We start from the raw sequence: 22,039 nt of genomic DNA, 5'->3' as shown, positions 1-22,039 counted from the left end.
GATCATCCAAGCAAAAGATCAACAAGGAAATAAAGGCCTTAAATGACACAATGGACCAGATGGACATCACAGATATATACAGTACATTCCATCCCAAAGCAACAGAATACATATTCTTCTCTGGTCCACATGGAACATTCTCCAGAATAGATCACATCCTGGGTCACAAATCAGGTCTCAACTGGTACCAAAAGATTGGGATCATTCCCTGCATATTTTGAGACCACAATGCTCTGAAGCTATAACTCAATCACAAGAGGGAAGTTGAAAAGAACTCAAATATATGGAGGCTAAAGAACATCCTACTAAAAAATGAATGGGTCAATCAGGAAATTAAAGAAGAATTGAAAAAATTCATGGAAACAAATGATAATGAAAACACAACTGTTCAAAATCTGTGGGACACAGCAAAGGTGGTCCTGAGAAGAAAGTATATAGCAATACAAGCCTTTCTCATGAAACAAGAAAAGTCTCAAGTACACAACCTAACCCTACACCTAAAGGAGCTGGAGAAAAAACAGCAAAGAAAACCTAAACCCAGCAGGAGAAGAGAAATCATAAAGATCAGAGCAGAAATCAATGAAATAGAAACCAAAAGAGTAGTAGAACAGATCAACGAAACTAGGAGCTGGTTCTTTGAAAGAATTCATAAGATTGATAAACCCCTGGCCAGACTTATCAAAAAGAAAAGAGAAAAGAGCCAAATAAATAAAATCATGAATGAAAGAGGAGGGATCACAACCAACACCAAAGAAATGCAAACAATTATAAGAATATATTATGAGCGCCCCCAATATGGGAGCAGCCAATTACATAAGAAAACTGTTAATCAAGATAAAGAGTCATATTGATATGAATACATTAATAGTAGGAGATCTTAACATGCCTCTCTCAGAAATAGATCATCGAAGCAGAAAATCAATAAACAAACAAGAGCATTGAATGACACACTGGACCAGATGGACCTCATAGATATATACAGAACATTCCACCCTAAAACAACAGAATACTCATTCTTCTCAAGTACACATGGAACCTTCTCCAGAATAGACCACATACTGGGTCACAAATCAGGACTCAACTGATACCAAAAGACTGAGATTATTCCCTGCATATTCTCAGATCACAATGCTTTGAAACTGGAGCTCAATCACAAGGAAAAGTTCCGAAGGAACTCAAACACCTGGAAGCTAAAGGCCACCTTGCTTAAGAATGCTTGGATCAACCAGGAGATCAAAGAAGAACTGAAATAATTCATGGAAACCAATGAGAATGAAGACACTTTGGTCCAAAACCTATGGGATACAGCAAAGGCCATCCTAAGGGGGAAATACATAGCCATCCAAGTCTCCCTCGAAAAAATTGAAAAATCCAGAATACATAAAGAACTGGAGAATCAACAACAAATCAAACCAACTCCACACATAAGAAGGGAAATCATCAAGATTAGAGCAGAGATCAATGAGGTAGAAAGCAGAGATACAGTAGAACATATCAATGAAACTAGAAGCTGGTTTTTTGAAAGAATCAATAAGATCGATAAACCATTGGCCACACTAATCCAAAAGAAAAGAGAGAAAGCCCAAATTCATAAAATTATGAATGAAAAGGGAGAGATCACAACTAACACCAAGGAAGTAGAAACAATCATCAGAAATTATTATCAACAGTTATATGCCAATCAGCTAAGCAACCTAGATGAAATGGATGCATTCCTGGAAAACTATAAACTCCCAAAATTGAACCAGGAAGAAATTGACAACCTGAATAGACCGATATCTAGTAACGAGATTGAAGCAGTGATCAAAAACCTCCCAAAAAACAAGAGCCCAGACCTGATGGATTCCCTGGGGAATTCTACCAAACTTTCAAAGAAGAAATAACACCTATTCTCCTGAAGCTGTTTCAAAAAATGGAAGCAGAAGGAAAACTTCCAGACTTTTTCATGAAGCCAGCATTACCCTGATCCCCAAACCAGGCAAAGACCCTACCAGAAAGGAGAATTTCAGACCAATATCACTGATGAATATGGATGCTAAGATTCTAAACAAGAACCTAGCAAACAGGATCCAACAGCACATTAAAAAGATGATCTACCATGACCAGGTGGGATTCATCCCTGGGCTACACGGATGGTTCAACATTCGCAAATCAATCAATGTGATAGAACAAATCAATAAGAGAAGAGAGAAGAACCACATGGTCCTCTCAATTGATGCAGAAAAAGCATTTGACAAAATCCAGCATCCGTTCCTGATTAAAACACTTCAAAGTATAGGGATAGAGGGAACATTCCTGAACTTCATAAAATCTATCTATGAAAGACCCACAGCAAATATCATCCTCAATGGGAAAAAGCTTGCAGCCTTCCCGTTGAGATCAGGAACAAGACAAGGATACCCACTCTCACCACTCTTGTTCAACATAGTATTAGAAGTCCTAGCAACAGCAATCAGACAACAAAGAGAAATAAAAGGTATCCAAATTGGCAATGAAGAGTCAAACTCTCTCTCTTCGCAGATGACATGATTCTTTATATGGAAAACCCAAAAGACTCAACCCCCAAACTACTAGAACTCATACAGCAATTCACCAATGTGGCAGGATACAAAGTCAACATACAGAAATCAGTGGCTTTCTTATACACTAACAATGAAAATACAGGAAGGGAAATTAGAGAATCAATTCCATTACTATAGCGCCAAGAACCATAAGATACCTGGGAATAAACCTAACCAAAGAGGTAAAGGAACTGTACTCGAGGAACTACAGAGCACTCATGAAAGAAATTGAAGAAGACACAAAAAGATGGAAGACCATTCCATGCTTTTGGATCAGAAGAATAAACATTGTTAAAATGTCTATACTGCCTAGAGCAATCTATACTTTTAATGCCATTCCGATCAAAATTCCACCGGTATTTTTCAAAGAGCTGGAGCAAATAATCCTAAAATTTGTATGGAATCAGAAGAAACCCCGAATTGCTAAGGAAATGTTGAAAAACAAAAATAAAACTGGGGGCATCACGTTACCTGATTTCAAGCTTTCCTACAAAGCCGTGATCACCAAGACAGCATGGTACTGGCATAAAAACAGACACATAGACCAGTGGAACAGAGTAGAGAGCTCAACTCTATGGTCAATTAATCTTCGACAAAACAGGAAAAAATATACAGTGGAAAAAAGACAATCTCTTCAATAAATGGTGCTGGGAAAACTGGACAGCTATATGCAGAAGAATGAAACTCGACCATTCTCTTACACTGTACACATGGATAAACTCAAAATGGATAAAAGATCTCAACGTGAGACAGGAATCCATCAGAATCCTAGAGGAAAACATAGGCAGTAACCTCTTCGATATCAGTCACAGCAACTTCTTTCAAGATATGTCTCCAAAGGCAAAGGAAACAAAAGTGAAGATGAACTTTTGGGACTTCATCAAGGTCAAAAGCTTCTGCACAGCAAAGGAAACTGTCAAAAAAACAAAGAGGCAACCCACGGAATGGGAAAAGATATTTGCAAATGACAGTACAGACAAAAGGTTGATATCCAGAATCTATAAAGAACTCCTGAAACTCAACACACACAAAACAGACAATCATATCAAAAAATGGGCAGAAGATATGAACAGACACTTCTCCAATGAAGACATACAAATGGCTATCAGACACATGAAAAAATGTTCATCATCACTAGCCATCAGGGAGTTTCAAATTAAAACCACATTGAAATACCACCTTACACCAGTTAGAATGGCCAAAATTAGCAAGACAGGAAACAACATGTGTTGGGGAGGATGTGGAGAAAGGGGAACCCTCTTACACTGTTGGTGGGAATGCAAGTTGGTGCAGCCACTTTGGAGAACACTGTGGAGATTCCTCAAGAAATTAAAAACAGAGCTTCCCTATGACCCTGCCATTGCACCCCTGGGTATTTACCCCAAAGATACAGATGTAGTGAAAAGAAGGTCCATCTGTACCCCAATGTTTATAGCAGCAATGGCCACGGTCACCAAACTGTGGAAAGAACCAAGATGCCCTTCAACAGACGAATAGATAAGGAAGATGTGGTCCATATACACTATGGAGTATTATGCCTCCATCAGAAAGGATGAATACCCAACTTTTGTAGCAACATGGACAGGACTGGAAGAGATTATGCTGAGTGAAATAAGTCAAGCAGAGAAAGTCAATTATCATATGGTTTCACTTATTTGTGGAGCATAACAAATAGCAGGGAGGACAAGGGGAGATGGAGAGGAGAAGGGAGTTGAGGGAAATTGGAAGGGGAGGTGAACCATGAGAGACTATGGACTCTGAAAAACAATCTGAGGGTTTTGAAGGGGTGGGGGGTGGGAGGTTGGGAGATCCAGGTGGTGGGTATTGGAGAGGGCACAGATTGCATGGAGCACTGGGTGTGGTGCAAAAATAATGAATACTGTTACGCTGAAAAAATAAAAAAAAATTAAAAAAAAAAAAGAATATATTATGAGCAACTATACGCCAGCAAATCTGACAATCTGGAAGAAATGGATGCATTCCTAGAAACATATAAACTACCAAAACTGGACCAGGAAGAAATAGAAAACCTGAACAGACCCATAACCAGTAAGGAGATTGAAGCAGTCATCAAAAATCTCCCAAAAAACAAGAGCCCAGGACCAGACAGCTTCCCAGGGGAATTCTACCAAACATTTAAAGAAGAATTAATACTATCCTCCTGAAACTCTTCCAAAAAAATAGAAATGGAAGGAAAACTTCCAAACTCATTATATGAGGCCAGCATTACCTTGATACCAAAACCAGACAAAGACCCCATCAAAAAAGAGAATTACAGGCCAATATCCTTGATGAACACATGCAAAAATTGTCACCAAATACTAGCCAATAGGATCCAACAGTACATGATTCATATCTTTCTTTAGTCCTGGGAAATTCTCAGCCATTTATCTTTCTCAGCCATTATCTTTTCTTGCATTGCTTCTCCACCATTCTCTCTGTTATAGGATCTTATAACACTATCCCCCATGGTTCTTACCTTTTTTTTTCTTTTTTAACCTTATTCTACCTTTGAATATTGCATTCTGGAATATTTGCTCATTTACTCTTTCATTTCACTAATTTGTTCTTCAGCACTGCCTAGTTTACTACTGAGCTCATTTTATTTCAAACTTCATAGTTTTCCCAGTGATTGCAACTGGTTCTTTTTCATAGCTCCCACTCTCGTTTTTATGTTTTATCCCTCTTTGTATCTTTGAGGATATAAAAAGTATTCCCCAAGTCCTTTTCAGATTGCTCCATTTGCTCTGTTTGCTCAGGAATTTATTCTCTCTCTCTCTCTCTCTTTTTTAACTTTTTGTGGATCACTCCTGGTGCCTGTGTTCTTTAGATATTTTGTGATTCTTGGGTTGAGATCATCTGTAGAGTTCTCTCATGAGCACCCTGGGTAGTAACACTCTATGACCTGGCAAAAGGGATAGCTCCCCAGCCTCATTCTTTAGAGCCCTGCCCATTATCATAAGATGAGGAGTTCAACAGACTATGCCCAGCTGAACCTACTCTACTCTTAGGGACCTTGGAATTCCTTGAACAAATGGCCCAAGCCTCCTTGCAGTATCTACATGGACCTCTTCCTAGAATTCAGACTCCCCTGGGCAGACTATATGCTGCTGTTTGGCCACTCCCCTCCCCCCTTTTTTCTTAAGATTTTATTCATCTAACAGAGAGAGAGAGAAAAAAATCACAAGCACAAGGAGCAGCAGAGTGAGAGGGAGAAGCAGGCTCTTCACCAAGCAAGCCCAATGTTGGGCTTGATCCCAGGACCATGGGATCATGATCTGAGCTGAAAGAAGATGTTTAACCAACTGAGCCACCCAGGTGCCCCTGTTTATTCATCCTTAAACCCAAGGAGTAGCCACGTGGCAGCTGTTTACAGGGATATGAATGCAGAGATTGGAAAAACAAAGTGAAGTAATCACATGCATACATGACAGGCCCCTCATGATGTGGAACAGAGCCAGAGGAAAAATGTAAGTCACAGGCAGCCTCTTTTCTTGCTGCCCCATTCAACCAAAGAATCCCAAGGAACCTAAGAATTTTCCATTTAAACTTGTCCTTTCAACTTGTTATAAAGATATATTTGTAGGGACGCCTGGGTGGCTCAGTGGGTTAAACTTCTGCCTTCGGCTCAGGTCATGATCCTAGGGTCCTGGGATCGAGTCCTGTATTGGGCTCCTTGCTCAGCGGGGAGCCTGCTTCTCTCTCTGCCTCTTCCTGCCACTCTGCCTTCTTGTGCATGTTCTCTCTCTCTCTGAAAATAAATAAATAAAATATTTTTTAAAAAATAGAAAAAAGATATATTTGTGAAAAATACAGATCCTTTTCCTTAAAATATTTTACTTAACAGATATTAACTTGATTTATCATTTTAAAACATCTATACATATAGTATACAGGCCTCCCTTTAAGCTCCTACTGAGGGCCTTACAAATGAGGGGGTAGACCTGACTCAGTGGTTTTTACTGATACTTCAACATCTGTGTTGGCAGGCACTGGGCTTCAGTCCCACCTGTGGGCAGGAGAAAAGTCCTGCTTCTTCTAGTTCAGGCAGGCATTTCAGATCTGGCTCCCCACCATTCACAGTCCCTGCTCATCATCATAGGCTCCCACCTACTTCTTTCTTTTAGTTAGTCTACACTTCTAAACTATGGAAATTTTCTTCCTTTCTTAAAAAGTATATATGTGTATACAAACACATTAATAAACATATAACCAATATATATTTTCATATATATATACACTAATACGTATACATATTCAGAGCAGAAGGGAAAAGTTTCAGCATATTTTTAATCAGTCTGAAACCTCATCTGAAAATCTCATTTCAAAGTAGAGCCTCTACTTTCAAGTATGGATGTAAAGAATGCTTCTGAATTTGTAAGGTGAGCCAGGAAACAAGAACCAAATTAGGTCTCAGATATGAACATCTTTACTGTCTATGACACAGACTTGACCAGAGCAAACTGTCACAACTGGGAAACAAAAGTAACTCATTTTAATAAAAATCATTATAGTATACCAACTATCTCTAACACCTAGGAGGAGCTGGCTTCCCTGGCTCTCAGTTTCCCAGCTACAATCAAGTGAGTTCAAGAAGCTAATGTCTACTCATTTCCAAAAGCCCCTTTCTGGAACCCTCTTACACTGAGTTCCAGTGGGAATGCAAATTGGTGCAGCCACTTTGGAAAACAGAGTGGAGATCCCATAAGAAATCAAAAATAGACTAGGGCGGGCGCCTGGGTGGCTCAGTGAGTTAAAGTCTCTGCCTTCAACTCAGGTCATGATCTCAGGGTCCTGGGATTGAGCCCTGCATCGGGCTCTCTGCTCCTCAGGGAGCCTGCTTCCTCCTCCTCTCTCTCTCTCTGCCTGCCTACTTGTGATCTCTGTCAAATAAATAAATAAAATCTTAAAAAAAAAAAAGAAATTAAAAATAGAGCTACCCTATTGCAATTGCACTACTGGGTATTTACCCCAAAGATACAGATGTAGTGAACAGAAGGGTCATCTGTACCCCAATGTTCACAGCAGCAATGGCCACAATAGCCAAATGGTGGAAAGAGCCAAGATACCCTTCAACAGACGAATGGATAAAGAAGATGTGGTCCATATATACAATGGAATATTGTGCCTCCATCAGAAAGGATGAATACCCAACTTTTGTATCAGCATGGACGGGACTAGAGGAGATTATGCTGAGTGAAATAAGTCAAGCAGAAAGAGTCAATTATCATATGGTTTCACTTACTTGTGGAGCATAAGGAATAACACGGAGGACATTGGGAGAAGGAAAGGAGAAGTGAGTTGGGGGAAATCGGAGGGGGAGACAAACCATAAGAGACTGTGGACTCTGAGAAACAAACTGAGGGTTTTGGAGGGGTGGGGGTAGGGAGATGGGTAAGCCTGGTGGTGGGTTTTATGGAGGGCACGTATTGCATGGAGCACTGGGTGTGGTGCATAAACAATGAATCTTGGAACACTGAAAAAATAAAATAATTTTTTTAAAAGCCCCTTTCCTTATTAATTTTTCTAATTTCACATAATATAGGCCTAGGTCAGATTTTATTGCATTCTAAGAGTGAATTTCTGAGCCTGAACCATACTGACATTTTAGAGATACCAGCAAAAGAAATCACGCAAATCATCCAATAGGGGTATATAAGAGAGCTTTGATAACTGCAAGATATTTTGGCAAAGTAAGATAATACTGTTACATATGGTGGAATATACACTCAGTATTATACACTCAAAAAAGGTTTATATGTAAAGAGGGAGTGAGGATTGCTCAATGAAAAAGAATTGATTCACTAGGAAAAACAGTTTGGGGGTGGGGGGAGGTGAGTAGTCAGCAAATAAACACAAAATTAAGCTGAAATAGAACTTCAGCTTCGAGGATAAAGTACAATAAGCCTCCTTAAAATGGAAAGGGTATACTCTCCTTGAAGAAAAGTATTGATAGAAGCATGAGTCTGTGAAGTAGCTCTTCTGAGCAAGACATTTTAAACAGCAACAGAGCCAGTTGCCTCTGAGCACATCATTTCCAGGAACTCAACAGCATGCACTGTTATCAGGACAGGCCTTCAAAAATAATCAAGACAATTGTCAACTCACCCCACGTAAGAGTAGCCAAGGTCAAGAGCTCAGGGATTGAATCCTGACATACTACATATTCTGGAGAATACGGATCAGTTTGAACTTCAGCATCCCGATAATCAGTCTGAGTACCCACGGTATACTTTGAAGGTACGGGAGGGTACTTAGCAGGAGTAGGAGGGAAAATATATGCCTCTGTCCTAAAAGGGAAAATTATTTCAAAAATTAAAACCTGATCCAATCTCTTAGAATACTATACAGTCAGGTAGAAATAAATCCTTAGCTTCTCTAAGCCCATTCCCCCTTTAAACATGCACAAATTCATGAATCCAGTGTATCCAGGATTGTGCCCAATTATCGTGAGAGAACTGCCTTGTTAGTCTCACCTCTGCCAAGAAACTGAAGGGATATAAAAGCCCAGGTCTAATCACAAAAGTACCTACTTATCTGTGTATCACTGGGCGGGAATATAGTATAGAACTATAAAAGGTAGATTCTAGGATGTCATACAGTTATTTCTGAACCTGTTGAGAATTGCTAACTTCTGGTTTCTTTTTTCTCTGCTTTCAGTTATACAACAAAATTTGTTTCCCTCTAGAAATTCAGGAGCAGAGAAAAGAGAAGAGATGCTTTCTGATTTTTTAAAAAGGCAAGGCTCTTGGGGCTGCCTGGGTGGCTCAGTGGATTAAGCCTCTGCCTTCAGCTCAGGTTATGATCTCAGGGTCCTGGGATCGAGTCCCGCATCGGGCTCTCTGCTGGGCAGGGAGCTTGCTTCCTCCTCCCTCTCTCTCTCTCTCTCTCCCTCTCTGACTACTTGTGATCTCTCTCTGTCAAATAAATAAAATCTTGAAAAAAAAAAAAAGGCAAGGCTCTTTCAAGATAGATGACTCAATTAATTAATGCTAGGATTACTTGGTTAACTATGTAAAAGTTACCTCATCCCTTGGATAGAAATTAATTCGAGATATTTTAAGGCATTTAATGTAAAAAATGAGATTATAAAAGTAATAGGAAACATAAGTAAATATACCATAATATTTTTATTACCAAATAAAGGCCTTATAAATCAGTAAGACAGTTAAATACTAAAAGAAAAATGGATAAAGAACAATTGACAAAAATGAAAACTTGTAGCAAACATATGAAAAAATAATGAACGTAACTAGTAATCAAAGAAAAGTAAAATAAAACCACAAGATGCTATTTTATTATATCACATAAGCAAAGATCTAAAAAATTGAAAATACCTAGCATTGATGAAATTGCAAAGAAACATAAATATAAACTGAAATATAAACAGATATAGAGATATATGCAAACATATTCATAAAGTCTGATGTGTAAGAGAAAACTTAAAAACTTTTTTAATGACCAATTTTAAAAAAATGGTTGCACCTGAGGTTATTAGGCATCAATCTTAGATCTATATTTTCAACTTTTTGTTTTTTTCTTATTCTGGTTACTTTTAAGCACAGAAAAAAATTTTACATTAATTCATTCAAACATATGTCTACTCCTGGGGCACCTGGGTGGCTCAGTCAGCTAGGCATCTGCCTTCGGCTCGGGTCATGATCTCGGGGTCCTGGAATCGAGCCCCATGTTGGGCTCCCTGCTCAGCGGAGAACCTGCTTCTCTCTTCCCACTGCCTGCCACTCTGCCTACGTGTGCTCTCTAGCTCTCTGTCAAATAAATAAATAAAATCTTTAAAAAATTACAAAAAATAAACATGTCTACTATTAACATAATTTTTATAACAAGTATGATAATGTTTATATTTTATATATTTTTATATGATATCAAAATGATATATGGTTATTTTAATATTCATATATTTTTATAACAAGTACGATAGCACATATACTTTAAAAATAGTGCACTGTTTTCTTTTCTAAGGTTTTATTTTTAGATGTCCATCAACTGATGAGTGGATAAAGATATAGTGTGTACACACACACACACACACACACACTGGAATATTACTCAGCCTTCAAAAAGAATGAAATCTTGCCATGTGCAATGACATGGATGGAACTAGAGTGTATTATGCTAAGTGAAATAATCAAGGAAAGACAAATACCATATGATTTCACTCATGTAGAATTTAAGAAATAAAACAGATGAACACAGGAAAAGGGAAGGAAAAAATAAGATAAAAACAGGGAGCAAACCCTAAGATACTCTTAAAGGGAACAGAATTGCTGGAGGGGAGGTTGGTGAGGGGACCGAGTAATTGGGTGATGGGTATTAAGGAAGGTACTTGATGTAATGAGCACTGGCTGTTATACGCAACTGATGAATCACTAAATTCTACCCTTGAGACTAATAATACACTATATTTTAACTAACTTGAATTTAAATAAAATCTAAAAAATAAAATAAAGATTTTATTTTTTTTAAAGATTTTTTTTGTTTGTTTTTTATTTTTATTTATTTATTTATTGGTCAGAGAGAGAGAGAGAGGGAGAACACAAGCAGGCAGAGCAGCAGGCAACAGCAGAGAGAGAAGCAGGCTCCTTGCTGAGCAAGGAGACCGATGCGGGGCTCGATCCCAGGACACTGGGATCATGACCTGAGCCGAAAGCAGAGGCTTTAACCCACTGAGCCACCCAGGCGCCCCTAAAGATTTTATTTTTAAGGAATCTCTGCACCCAATGAGGGGCTCGAACTCACAACCCCAAGATCAAGAGTTGCAACTCCACCAACTGAGCCAGCCAGCCACCCCAGCAGTGTTTTTCTCTTTTCCTTTTGAGTTTATTTCCCTTAATATCTTTTCCTCCCTTATCCACCTATAGCAGTACCCTTTCTGTATATCCTAGATCTAGAATATATCCTTGAATTATGCTTTAACCTTGCTGTATTTTCATCCACACTTATTCTTCTATACTTACACAAATATACACATATAGATTATTATTGTTTTGCTAACACGGAAATCATATTATTAATACATTTTTGCATCTTCCCTTTTTAACTAAATCATACCTGAGGGAAATCTTTCCAATCTATTCATGTGGCTCTTTTTCAAGAAAAATCAAACTTAAGTGATCACCATCAACAGAAAAACTACTTCAAAAAATATGGTATACCTATAATGGAATTTATCCAGCTATTAAAAGTAAAAATGTAATCAGAATTTATAAACATATAAAAATGTCCATAATTCAATGTAAAATAGGAAAAAAAAGCACACTATAGAGCAGCATGTACAACAGGACTACATTTTTATATTTAAAACTGTGTTTTGGGGGAAACTTGGTGACTCAGTGGGTTAAGCCTCTGCCTTCGGCTCAGGTCATGATCTGTGGGTCTTGGGATCGAGCCCCGAGTCGGGCTCTCTGCTCAGCAGGGAGACTGCTTCCCCCCCTCTCTCTGTCTGCCTCTCTGCCTACTTGTGATCTCTATCTCTCTCTGTCAAATAAATAAAATAAAATCTTAAAAAACAAACAAACCTGTGTTTTGTGCATAGAAAAATGCCTAGATGGATATACAACAAAACAACTATTTCTGGATAGGATTACAGAGTTTTTTCATTTTTATAGTTTTCTAAATTTTCTAACATTTTTTTAAAATCCAAACATGTAGTACTATTAAATAAGTACTAAAAAATAAGGGAAAAAATAGCCATTTCCATTTAAAAGAAAATATGTTTTCTAGTTGGTAGAATATTAAATTACATAAGCAAAAAAACTGAAATATAATGGCAAAAAAGAGAAAGATTTCCATCTTAAAAAATAGTCAAAGACAGGGCACCTGGGTGGCTCAGCGGGTTAAAGCCTCTGCCTTCAGCTCAGGTCACGATCCCAGGGTTCTGGGATCGAGCCCCGCGTCGGGCTCTCTGCTCAGCGGGGAGCCTGCTTCCTCCTCTCTCTCTGCCTGCTTCTCTGCCTACTTGTGATCTCTGTCTGTCAAATAAATAAATAAAATCTTTAAAAAAAATAGTCAAAGGCAATGGGAGGTGTTTATATATAAGCAAAACAATACAGAGCCGAGCTCTAACAAAAATGCACTTCAAGTCAGTTAGAAAGAAGCACCTTCTTGGAGGTTCAACCTATAATGAAATAGTACTTTAAACTGTTATTAATGCTGAATTCTAATGGTATTGAAATCATTTTTTCAGCAGCTGTTATGAATTTCTAACCTATGTAGATAATTTAGATATTTATAATTTATGTTTTCAGCAGAAATTATTTGACTATAAAGATTCTAGTTGAGGAAATAACTTCAAATCAGCTTTATATTATCTCAGATCATATGAATATTATAACACCACTGGTTTGAGTCAAGAAAATAAATTGCTTACCAAATTAAAAATTATACACATTTGAACCATCTGATCAAATATGCTAAGATTATGATAAAGCCTAATGAATCCTTCTGACTAACCTTTCTGATGATTTAAGATCCTTCTAGATGAGTCAGAGGAGAGGATGCAAAGGCAGAAAGCTATCTTGACCGAAGTCCTATGATAACTTAATAGATTCTTTTCTAACTTATTTTTCTCCAACCTATACTCTTTTTCTCCATTTCAGCCTGTTTTAGGGAGAATAAACTGAGTAAGAAAGAACAATGATCTCTCTCCTACCCCTCCCCAACTTCAGTCAGGACTCAAAAACAAGAAAAACCCCGTATTTGCTTCTCATCTGGCTTGAGCCCTGGATCCCATCTACAGGCTCACTGGTACCCTGACGGCATGTACCGCTGCTCTGCTCCCTCTATCCAGACCCTTCCTCCTCCCCTACCGCACAAGCACCAGGAGCATGCACTGTCTGCCAGACCCCCTTCTAGATTTTCCCTTCCAGGCCCAACAAAACTAAACACAAAGAGGGGTCTCACAAAGCAGCAAACCCTGTTCTGTAACTGAACGCTAAAGAATGTATTTTTTTTTTTAAGGTTTATTTATTTATTTATTTGACAGATAGAGATGACAAGTAGGCAGAGAGGCAGGCAGAGAGAGAGAGGAGGAAGCAGACTTCCTGCGGAGCAGAGAGCCCGATGCGGGGCTCGATCCCAGGACACTGAGATCATGACCTGAGCCGAAGGCAGAGGCTTAACCCACTGAGCCACCCAGGCGCCCCTAAAGAATGTATTTTTTAAAGACTTAATGTTTTCAGAGCAGTTTTACATTTACAGTAAAACTGAGAGGAAGGTACAGAGATTTCCCATAGACACTTTGCCTCCACACATGCATAGGCTGCTCCATTATCAATATCCCTCACCAGAGCGGTACCTTTGTTACAAGTGAAGAACATACATTTACACGTCATGATCACCCCATAACGTATATTGCAGTTCTCTCTTGGTATTATACATTCTACGGTTTGGACAAATCCTTACAATATGTAGTATATGTAGTATAATACCTATCTGCCATTACAGTGTCATACAGAGTATCTTACCCGTCCTAAAAATTCTCTGTACCCCTTCTATTCATCCATACCAAAACCCCTGGCAATCAGTGATCCTTTTAGGATCACCATAGCTTTGTCTTTTCCAGAATGTGATATAGTTGGAATCATACATACTGTAGCTTTTCCTGATTGCCTTCTTTGTCTTAGTAATATGCATTTAAGATTCCTCCACATCTTTCCATGACTTAATAGCTCATTTCCTTTTAGTGATGAATAATATATTACACTGTCTCAATATACCATAGTTTATCCATCAACCTGGTAAAGGACATCATGGTTGCCTCCAAGTTTTGGCATTTATGAATAAAGTTGCTATAAATACTAATAGGTTTATGTGCAGGTTTGTGTAAATTTTTCTAATTTTTGTGTGACTTTTCAACTCCTGGGGTAAACACCAAGGAGCAAGATTGCTGGATCATATGCTAAGAGTATATTTAGTTGTATAATAGCCAAACTGTCTCCCAAAGTGGCTATAGCATTTTGTATTTCCCACCAGCAATGAATGAGGGTTCCTGGTGCTGGTACTGTTAGTGTCCCAGATGGTGGCCATTCTAGTAAGTGCAAGTAACATCTTATTATCGTTTTAATTTGCATTTCCCCAATGACATATGATGTGAAGCATCTTTTCATATTCTTATTTGCAATCTGTATATCCTTTATGTGAGGTGTCTGTTAAGGTCTTTGGTCCGTTTTAAAATCCGGTTGTTCTTTTTCTTATTGTTATGTTTGAAGTTTACTACATAGTTTGGATAACGGTTCTTTAGCAAATACTTCCTTTGCAAATATCTTCTCTGAGTCTGTGGCTGTCTTCTCATTCTACTGACACTGCCTTTGTCCAGCAAAAGTTTTTATTTTTTTAAAGTTTGTATTAAATTCCACTTAGTTAACATACAGTGTAATATTAGTTTCAGGAGTAGAATTTAGTGATTTACCACGTACATATAACACCCAGTGCTCATCACAAGTATCCTCCTTAATCCCCATCACCCATTTAGCCCATCCGCCTGCCCACCTCCCCTCCAGCAACACTGTTCTCTATAGTTAAGAGTCTGATTTATGGTTTGCCTGTCTTTCCACCTGCCATGTTCATCTGTTTTGTTTCTTAAATTCCACATATGAATGAAATAAAATTGTATTTGTCCTTCTGACTTACTTTGCTTAGCAGAATACACTCTAATTCTATCCATGTTGTTGCAAATGGCAAGATTACACTCTTTTTTATGGAACAGACTGTTTTCCATGGGATGTTCTTTCCTGCTTTGTCAAAGATTAGTTGATCATATAGTTGTGGGTCCATTTCTGGGTTATCTGTTCTGTTACATTGATCTATATATCTGTTTCTGTGCCAGGACCATACTGTCTCGATAACTACAGTTTTGTAATATAAATTGAAGTCCTGAATTGTGATGCCTCCAGCTTTGCTTTTCTTTTACAAGATCGCTTTGGCAATTCAGGGTCTTCTGTGGCTCCATACAAATTTTAGGATTGTTTTGTTCTAGCTCTGTGAAAAGTTCTGTTGATATTTTGATAGGGATTGCACTGAATGTGTGGATTGTTTTGGGTGGTATAGACATTTTAACAATATTTGCTCTTCCAACCCATGAATATGGAATGTTTTTCCATTTCTTTGTGTCTTCTTCAATTTCTTGCATAAGTGTTCTATAGTTTTCAGAGTACAGATCTTTTACCTCTTTGGTTAGGTTTATTCTTAAGTATCTTGTTTTTGGTACAATTGTAAATGGAATTGATTTCTTGATTTCTCTTCCTGTTGCTTCATTATTGGTGTACAGAAATGCAACAGATTTCTGTACACTGGCTTTGTATCCTGCAACTTTACTAAATTCATGTCATCGGTTTTGGCAATTTTGGGGTGGGGTCTTTTGGGTTTTCTACATAGAGTATTATGTTGTCTATGGATAGTTATGTTTGATTTCTTCCTTGCCAATCTGGATGCCAATCTGTTGTCTGATTGCTGAGGCTAGGACTTTCAGTACTACTTTAATAGCAAAGATGAGAGTGGCCATCCCTGTCATATTCCTGACCATAGAGGGAAGGCTTGCAGTTTTTCCTCATTGAGGATGATATTAGCTGTGGGTCTTTTGTACATGGCCTTTACAATGTTGAGGTATGTTCCTTCTATCCCTACTTTGTTGAGGGTTTTTATAATGAATGGATGCTATATTTGTCAAATGATTTTTCTGCATCTATTGAGAGGGTCATATGGTTTTTTTTCCTTTCTTTTATCAATGTGGTGTATCATTGATTGATTTGTGAATATTGAACCACCTTGCAGCCCAGGAATAAATCCCACTTGATGTCGTGAATAACTCTTTAATGTACTATTGGATTCAATTTGCTACTATCTTATGGAAATTTATCTTTACATCCATATTCATTAGGGATATTGGCCTGTAATTCTTTCTAGTGATGTCTTTGTCTGGTTTTGGAACTAATGCAGGCCTCATAGAATGAGTTTGGAAGTTTTCCTTCCATTTCTTTTTTTGCAACTGCTTCAGAAGAATAGGTATTAACTCTTCTTTAAATGTTTGATAGAGGGGCACCTGGGTGGCTCAGCTGGTTGGGTGTCTGGCCTTTGTCATGATCCCATGGTCCTGGGATTAGGCCCTGTGTCAGGCTCCCTGCTCAATGGGGAGCCTGCATTCTCCCTCTCCCTCTGCCTATTGCTCCCCCTGCTTGTGATCTCTCTCTGTGTCAAATGGATAAATAAAATCTTCAAAAAAAAAAAAAACTTTAAAGCAATAAAAAATAAATGTTTGACAGAATTCCCCTGGGAACCCACCTGACCCTGGACTTTTGTTTGCTGGGAGATTTTTGATCACTGGTTTAATCCCATTGCTGGTTAGGGGTCTGTTCAAATTTTCTATTTCTTCCCGCTTCAGTTTTGGTAGTGTATATGTTCTAGGAATTTATCCATTCCTTCCAGATTGCCCAATTTGTTGGTATATAATTTTTCATAATATTCTCTTATAATTGTTTGTATTTCTGTGGTATTGGCTGTGATATATCTTCTCTCATTTGTGATTTTATTTATTTGGGTCTTTTTTTTTTTTCTTTTCTTTTTGATAAGTCTGGCTAGGGGGTTATCAATTTTATTCATTTTTTCAAACAACCAGCTCCTGGTTTCATTGATCTGTTCTGTTTGTTTTTTTATTTCTGTACCATTTATTTTTGCTCTATTATTTCCCTTCTTCTGCTGGCTTTAGGTTTCACTTGTTCTTTTTCTAGTTCCTTTAGGTATAAAGTTGTGTATCCGAGATTTTTCTTCTTCCTGATATAGGCCTATCCTGCTATATACTTCCCTCTTATAATCACTTTTGTTGCATCCCAAAGGTTTTGGACCAGCATGTTTTCATTTTCTTTTGTTTCCATATATATTTTCTTTTTGTCTTAATTTCCTGGTTGACCCATTCATTCTTTAGCAGGAGGTTCTTTAACCTCCATGTATTTGTGGTCTTTCCAAATTTTTTCTTGTGGTTGACCTCAAGTTTCATAGTGTTGTGGTAAGAAAATATTCATGGTATGATCTCAGTCTTTCTGTACTTGTTGAGGCCTGATTTGGGACCTAGTATATGATCTATTCTGGAAAATGCCCATGTGCTCCCAAAAAGAATATGTATTCTGCTGCTTTAGGATGAAATGTTCTGAATATGTCTGTTCAGTCCATCCAGTAAAGTGTATCATTCAAGGCCATTGGTTCCTTGTTGATTTTCTGCTTAGATGATCTGTCCATTGCTCTAAGTGGGGTGTTAAAGTCCCCTATTGTCAGTGAGTTCCTTTATGTTTGTATTAATTGTTTTATATATTTGGGTGCTCCCAAGTTGGGGGCATAAATATTTACAATCGTTAGATCTTCTTGTTGGTCAGACACGTTTATCATGATATAGTGCCCTTCTTCAACTCTTGTTGTTACAGCCTTTGATTTAAAATCTACTTTATGGGTGTCTGGGTGGCTCAGATGGTTAAGTGTCTGCCTTCGCCCCACGTCATGATCCCAAGGTCCTGGGATCGAGCCCCACATCAGGCTCCCTGCTCAACAGAGCCTGCTTCTCCCTCTCCATCTGCTGCTCCCCCTGCTTGTGTTCCATCAGATAAGTCAATAAAATCTTAAAAATAAATAAATAAAATAAAATCTACTTTACCTGACATAAGCATGGCTACTCCAGCTTTCTTCTGATGTCTGTCAGCATGTTAAGTTATTCTCCATCTCCTCACTTTCCATCTGTAGGTAACTTTAGGTCTAAAGTGAGTCTCTTGTAGGCAGCATACAGACGTCTTATTTTGATTTTTTTGTTTTGTTTTGTTTTTATCCTTTCTGATACCCTATGTCTTTTGATTGGAGCATTTCATCCATTTACATTCAGAGTGATTATTGTTAGATATGAATTCAGTGGCACTGTATTACTTGTTTTGTCCTTGTTCCTGGAGATTTTCTCTGTTCATTTCTAGTCTTTGTTACTTTTGGTCTTTCTTTTCCACTGAAAGACTCTCCTTTAAAATTTTTTGCAGGGCTGGTTTAGTGGTCACAAACTCCTTTAGTTTTTGTCTGGGAAACACCCTCTCTCCTTCTACTCTGAATGACAACCTTGCTAGATAGAGTATTCTTGGCTTTTCCCAGAGTATTTTCCCATTCAGCACATTGAATATATCATGCCACTCTGTTCAGGCCTGCTAAGTTTCTGTGGAAAGGCCTGCTGCTAACCTTATTTGTCTTCCCTTATAAGTTAGGGACTTCTTTTGTCTTGATGCTTTTAGGATTTTTTTCCTTATCTCCACATTTTGCAAATTTTACTACAATGTGTCGTGGTGTTGGCATGCTTTTGCTGATTTTGATGGGAGTTCTCTGTGCCGCCTGGTTTTGGATATCTGCTTCCTTCCCCAGATCAGAAAGTTTTCAGCTATAATTTCCTCAAATAAACCTTCTGCCCCTTTTTCCTTCTCTTCTTCTTCTGGGACTCCTATGATATGAATGTTATATACTTTGTGGAGTCACTGAGTCCCCTAAATCTACATTCATGATCCAATATTTTTCGTTCTCTCTTCTTTTCAGCTTCATTATTTTCCATAATTTTATCCTAGCCCTTCTTCATATCTTGTCCATCCTTGTGGTCATTACATCCAGTCAATTTTGTATCTTGGTTATAGAATGTTTTGTTTCAGCCTGACTAGTTTTTAGGTCTTTTATCTCTGTGATAAAGGTCTCCCTAATGTCTTCTATGCTTTTCTCAAGCCCAGCTAGTATCCTTATGGTTATTGTTTTAAATTCTGGATCACGCATATTACTTATATCTGTTTTGATTAGATCACTACTGTGACCTTTTCTTTTTCTTTCTTTTGGGATGAATTCCTCCATCTTGGTATTTGTTTAGGTCTCTGTCTTCTTCTGTGTGTTAAGAAAGCCTGTTATATTTCCTGCTCCTGAGAGTAATGGCTTTATGAAGAAGAGGCTCATATGCTGTCCAGGGCTAGGCACTTCAAGAAGTGTCTCTCTAGATGCTGTGTACATCTGCTGCTGTGTTATGGCTATTCTTTCCCTCAGGTCAGTCCTCTGCGGAATTTCACCTTGCCTGCACTGGGGACTGCTTGGAACTTGGCCAGAGTGTGGCATATTTTAACTATGTGTGCTTTGGTCTGTTTATTAAGAGAGACCTGATGCTTTGCAGCACTCTATGGTCAGTAGACTTGGTGCATACAGTGCAGTTATGCTGGTCTTCTGGGGGAGGGGCCCATTACTCAGGTTCTCAGGCACACTTGCCCTAGTAAAGAAGCAACTGCAGAGTACAAGGGGGCAGGGCTTGGTGTAAGCAGTTTATGCTGCCACTGTTGGCTTGTGTTGCTTACTGAAGTTAGTTTATGCTGAGGGGCAGGGAAGAGAAATGGCACCAGCCCTCTCCCTAAAGAGCGGAGTTTGTGCCCACTACTGTCTAGGAAGTCCTTAGAGAAGAGTGAACAATCTTCCCTCCTATGTCCCAGGGATCCCACAGATCCCTGCCTTCACCCTGTGTCCAGATGTCTGCCCACCTGGCAGTGCAGGGCACCTGTGTTTTATCCCAGGTAGGCTGGCTGAGTTTTACAGCTCCAAACTTTAGGGACCTGGCATGGCTTGGACCTGGGGAAAGGTCTTGCCACACTGGGGCTGGTACAGGTTTGTCCTAGAAATAGCATGAACATACAGGAGTTAGGAGTAAAGTGAAGCAAAAACCAGTGTCCAGGTTAGCCACCCTCAGATGTTTGTGTCTATGCTAAGGGTTGGGGGAGCATAATGGTACTTGCCACCTCTTTTTTTCCTTGGAGAAGCAATTCTACTTCTTGCAGATGCACTCCCGAGAAGGGGAACCATCTCTCTCTGTATCCCAGGGGATCCTTGGATCACGCTGTCTGCTCTCAGGCTCTCTGCCCTCCTCCACAGGAGCACTGCAGCGCCCACCAGGCTCCACACCAGCCATGGCACAGAACTCTAAAACTCCAGTCTTTGAGTTCTGTTGACTGTAAAAACTCACAATAATCAGTCCCTCTCATTTTCCCAGTCAATCGCTTGGGGGAAATGATTTCCTTGTGTGAAATGTTTCCCCTGTGCAACAGCCCCCACCACCTTGCCTCTCTCCATGGTTAGGTCTCCCTCCCCTCTGCAGCACCCGCCATCCTTTTCTCCCCCACATCACATCTGCACACCTCCAACCTTCCACGATGTGACCTTTTCTCTCCCTCTGGTGGTGCAGTTTGTTCTGTCAGTACTCAGATTTCTTGGGTGTTCAGAATAATAGCTGTGTTCAAGGGATAAGGTAAGCCTAGGGTCCTCCTACTATTCTCCCATCTTTGCTCGAAAAACCAGAAGTTTTTTAATTTCATGAAGTTCAGATTACCCATCATTTCTTTAAAGGATTGTCCCTTTGGTGTTACAGCTAAAAATTCATTAACATACCCAAGGGCACCTAGGTTTTTTCTTGTTATCTTCTAAGAGTTTTACAGTTTTGCATTCTACCTTGAGATCTGTGATCCATTTTGCATTAATTTTTATGAAGGGTGTAAGGTCTGTGTCTGGATTCTTTTTTTTTTTTTCCTTTTGCATGTAGATGTCCAGTTATCTTAGCATCATTTGTTGAAAAAACTACTTTGCTCTATTGTATTGCTTTTATTCTTTTTGTCAAAAATCAGTTGATTATATTTATGTGGTCTTACATCTGGGCTCCCTATTCTGTTTCACTGATCTGTCTTTTCTTTTCCCAATACCATTATGTCTTCATTACTATAGCTTAATAGTAGGTCTAGAAGTCAGGTAGTGTCGGTCCTCCAACTCTGTTCTTCTCCTTCAATATTGTGTTGGCTATTGTCAACACATAATGACTATTCATATAAGCTCTAGAATCAATTTTTTGATAGCCATAAAATAACTTGCAGGGATTTTGACTGCGATTACATTAAATCTATAGATCAAGTTGTGAAGACTTGACATCTTGACCATACTGAGTCTTGGCATCCAGGAACATGGAATCTCTCTCCACTTATTTAGTTCTTTTATTTCTTTCATTGAAGTTTTATAGTTTTCCTTCTATAAATCTTGTATATATCTTATTGAATTGATACCTAATATTTCATTTTTTATGATTATATATATGGTACTGCATTTTTAATTTTAAATCCCACTTGTTCATTGCTGGTACATAGAAAAGCAATGGACTTTTGTTTATTAACCTTGTATTCTGCAGCCTTACTATAATCACTTATTGGTTCTAGTTTTTTTCATCCTTTTATCCCGATTTTCTAAATAGATAAGCATAGCATCTGCTAACAAAGATTTCTTCCTTACCAATCTGTGTAACTTATTTTCTTTTCTTGTCCTACTGCATTAACTAGGACTTTTATGATGTTGAAAAGGAGGAGTGAGAGGGGACATCTTTGCCTTGTTCCTGATCTTAGTGGAAAAGCTTTGAGTTTCTCAACATTTAAGTATGCTGTAAGTTT

General features: G+C 38.6%; 1 protein-coding gene across 1 annotated transcript in view; it reads right to left on the bottom strand.

Annotated features, from left to right (window-relative positions):
* CFAP91 (cilia and flagella associated protein 91) overlaps positions 1–22,039 on the bottom strand; it is an 89,806-nt gene that overhangs the window by 52,218 nt on the left and 15,549 nt on the right. Inside the window, exon 6 of the mRNA XM_032852633.1 lies at positions 8,670–8,851. Within this exon, the coding sequence (XP_032708524.1) occupies positions 8,670–8,851 (182 nt within the window). The remainder of the gene's footprint in view (positions 1–8,669; positions 8,852–22,039) is intronic.

Source organism: Lontra canadensis, unplaced genomic scaffold (assembly GCF_010015895.1).
Source record: "Lontra canadensis isolate GAN:19392208 unplaced genomic scaffold, GSC_riverotter_1.0 scaffold6, whole genome shotgun sequence".
Taxonomy (NCBI): domain Eukaryota; kingdom Metazoa; phylum Chordata; class Mammalia; order Carnivora; family Mustelidae; genus Lontra; species Lontra canadensis.
This window is presented reverse-complemented; position numbering and strand designations above follow the sequence as displayed.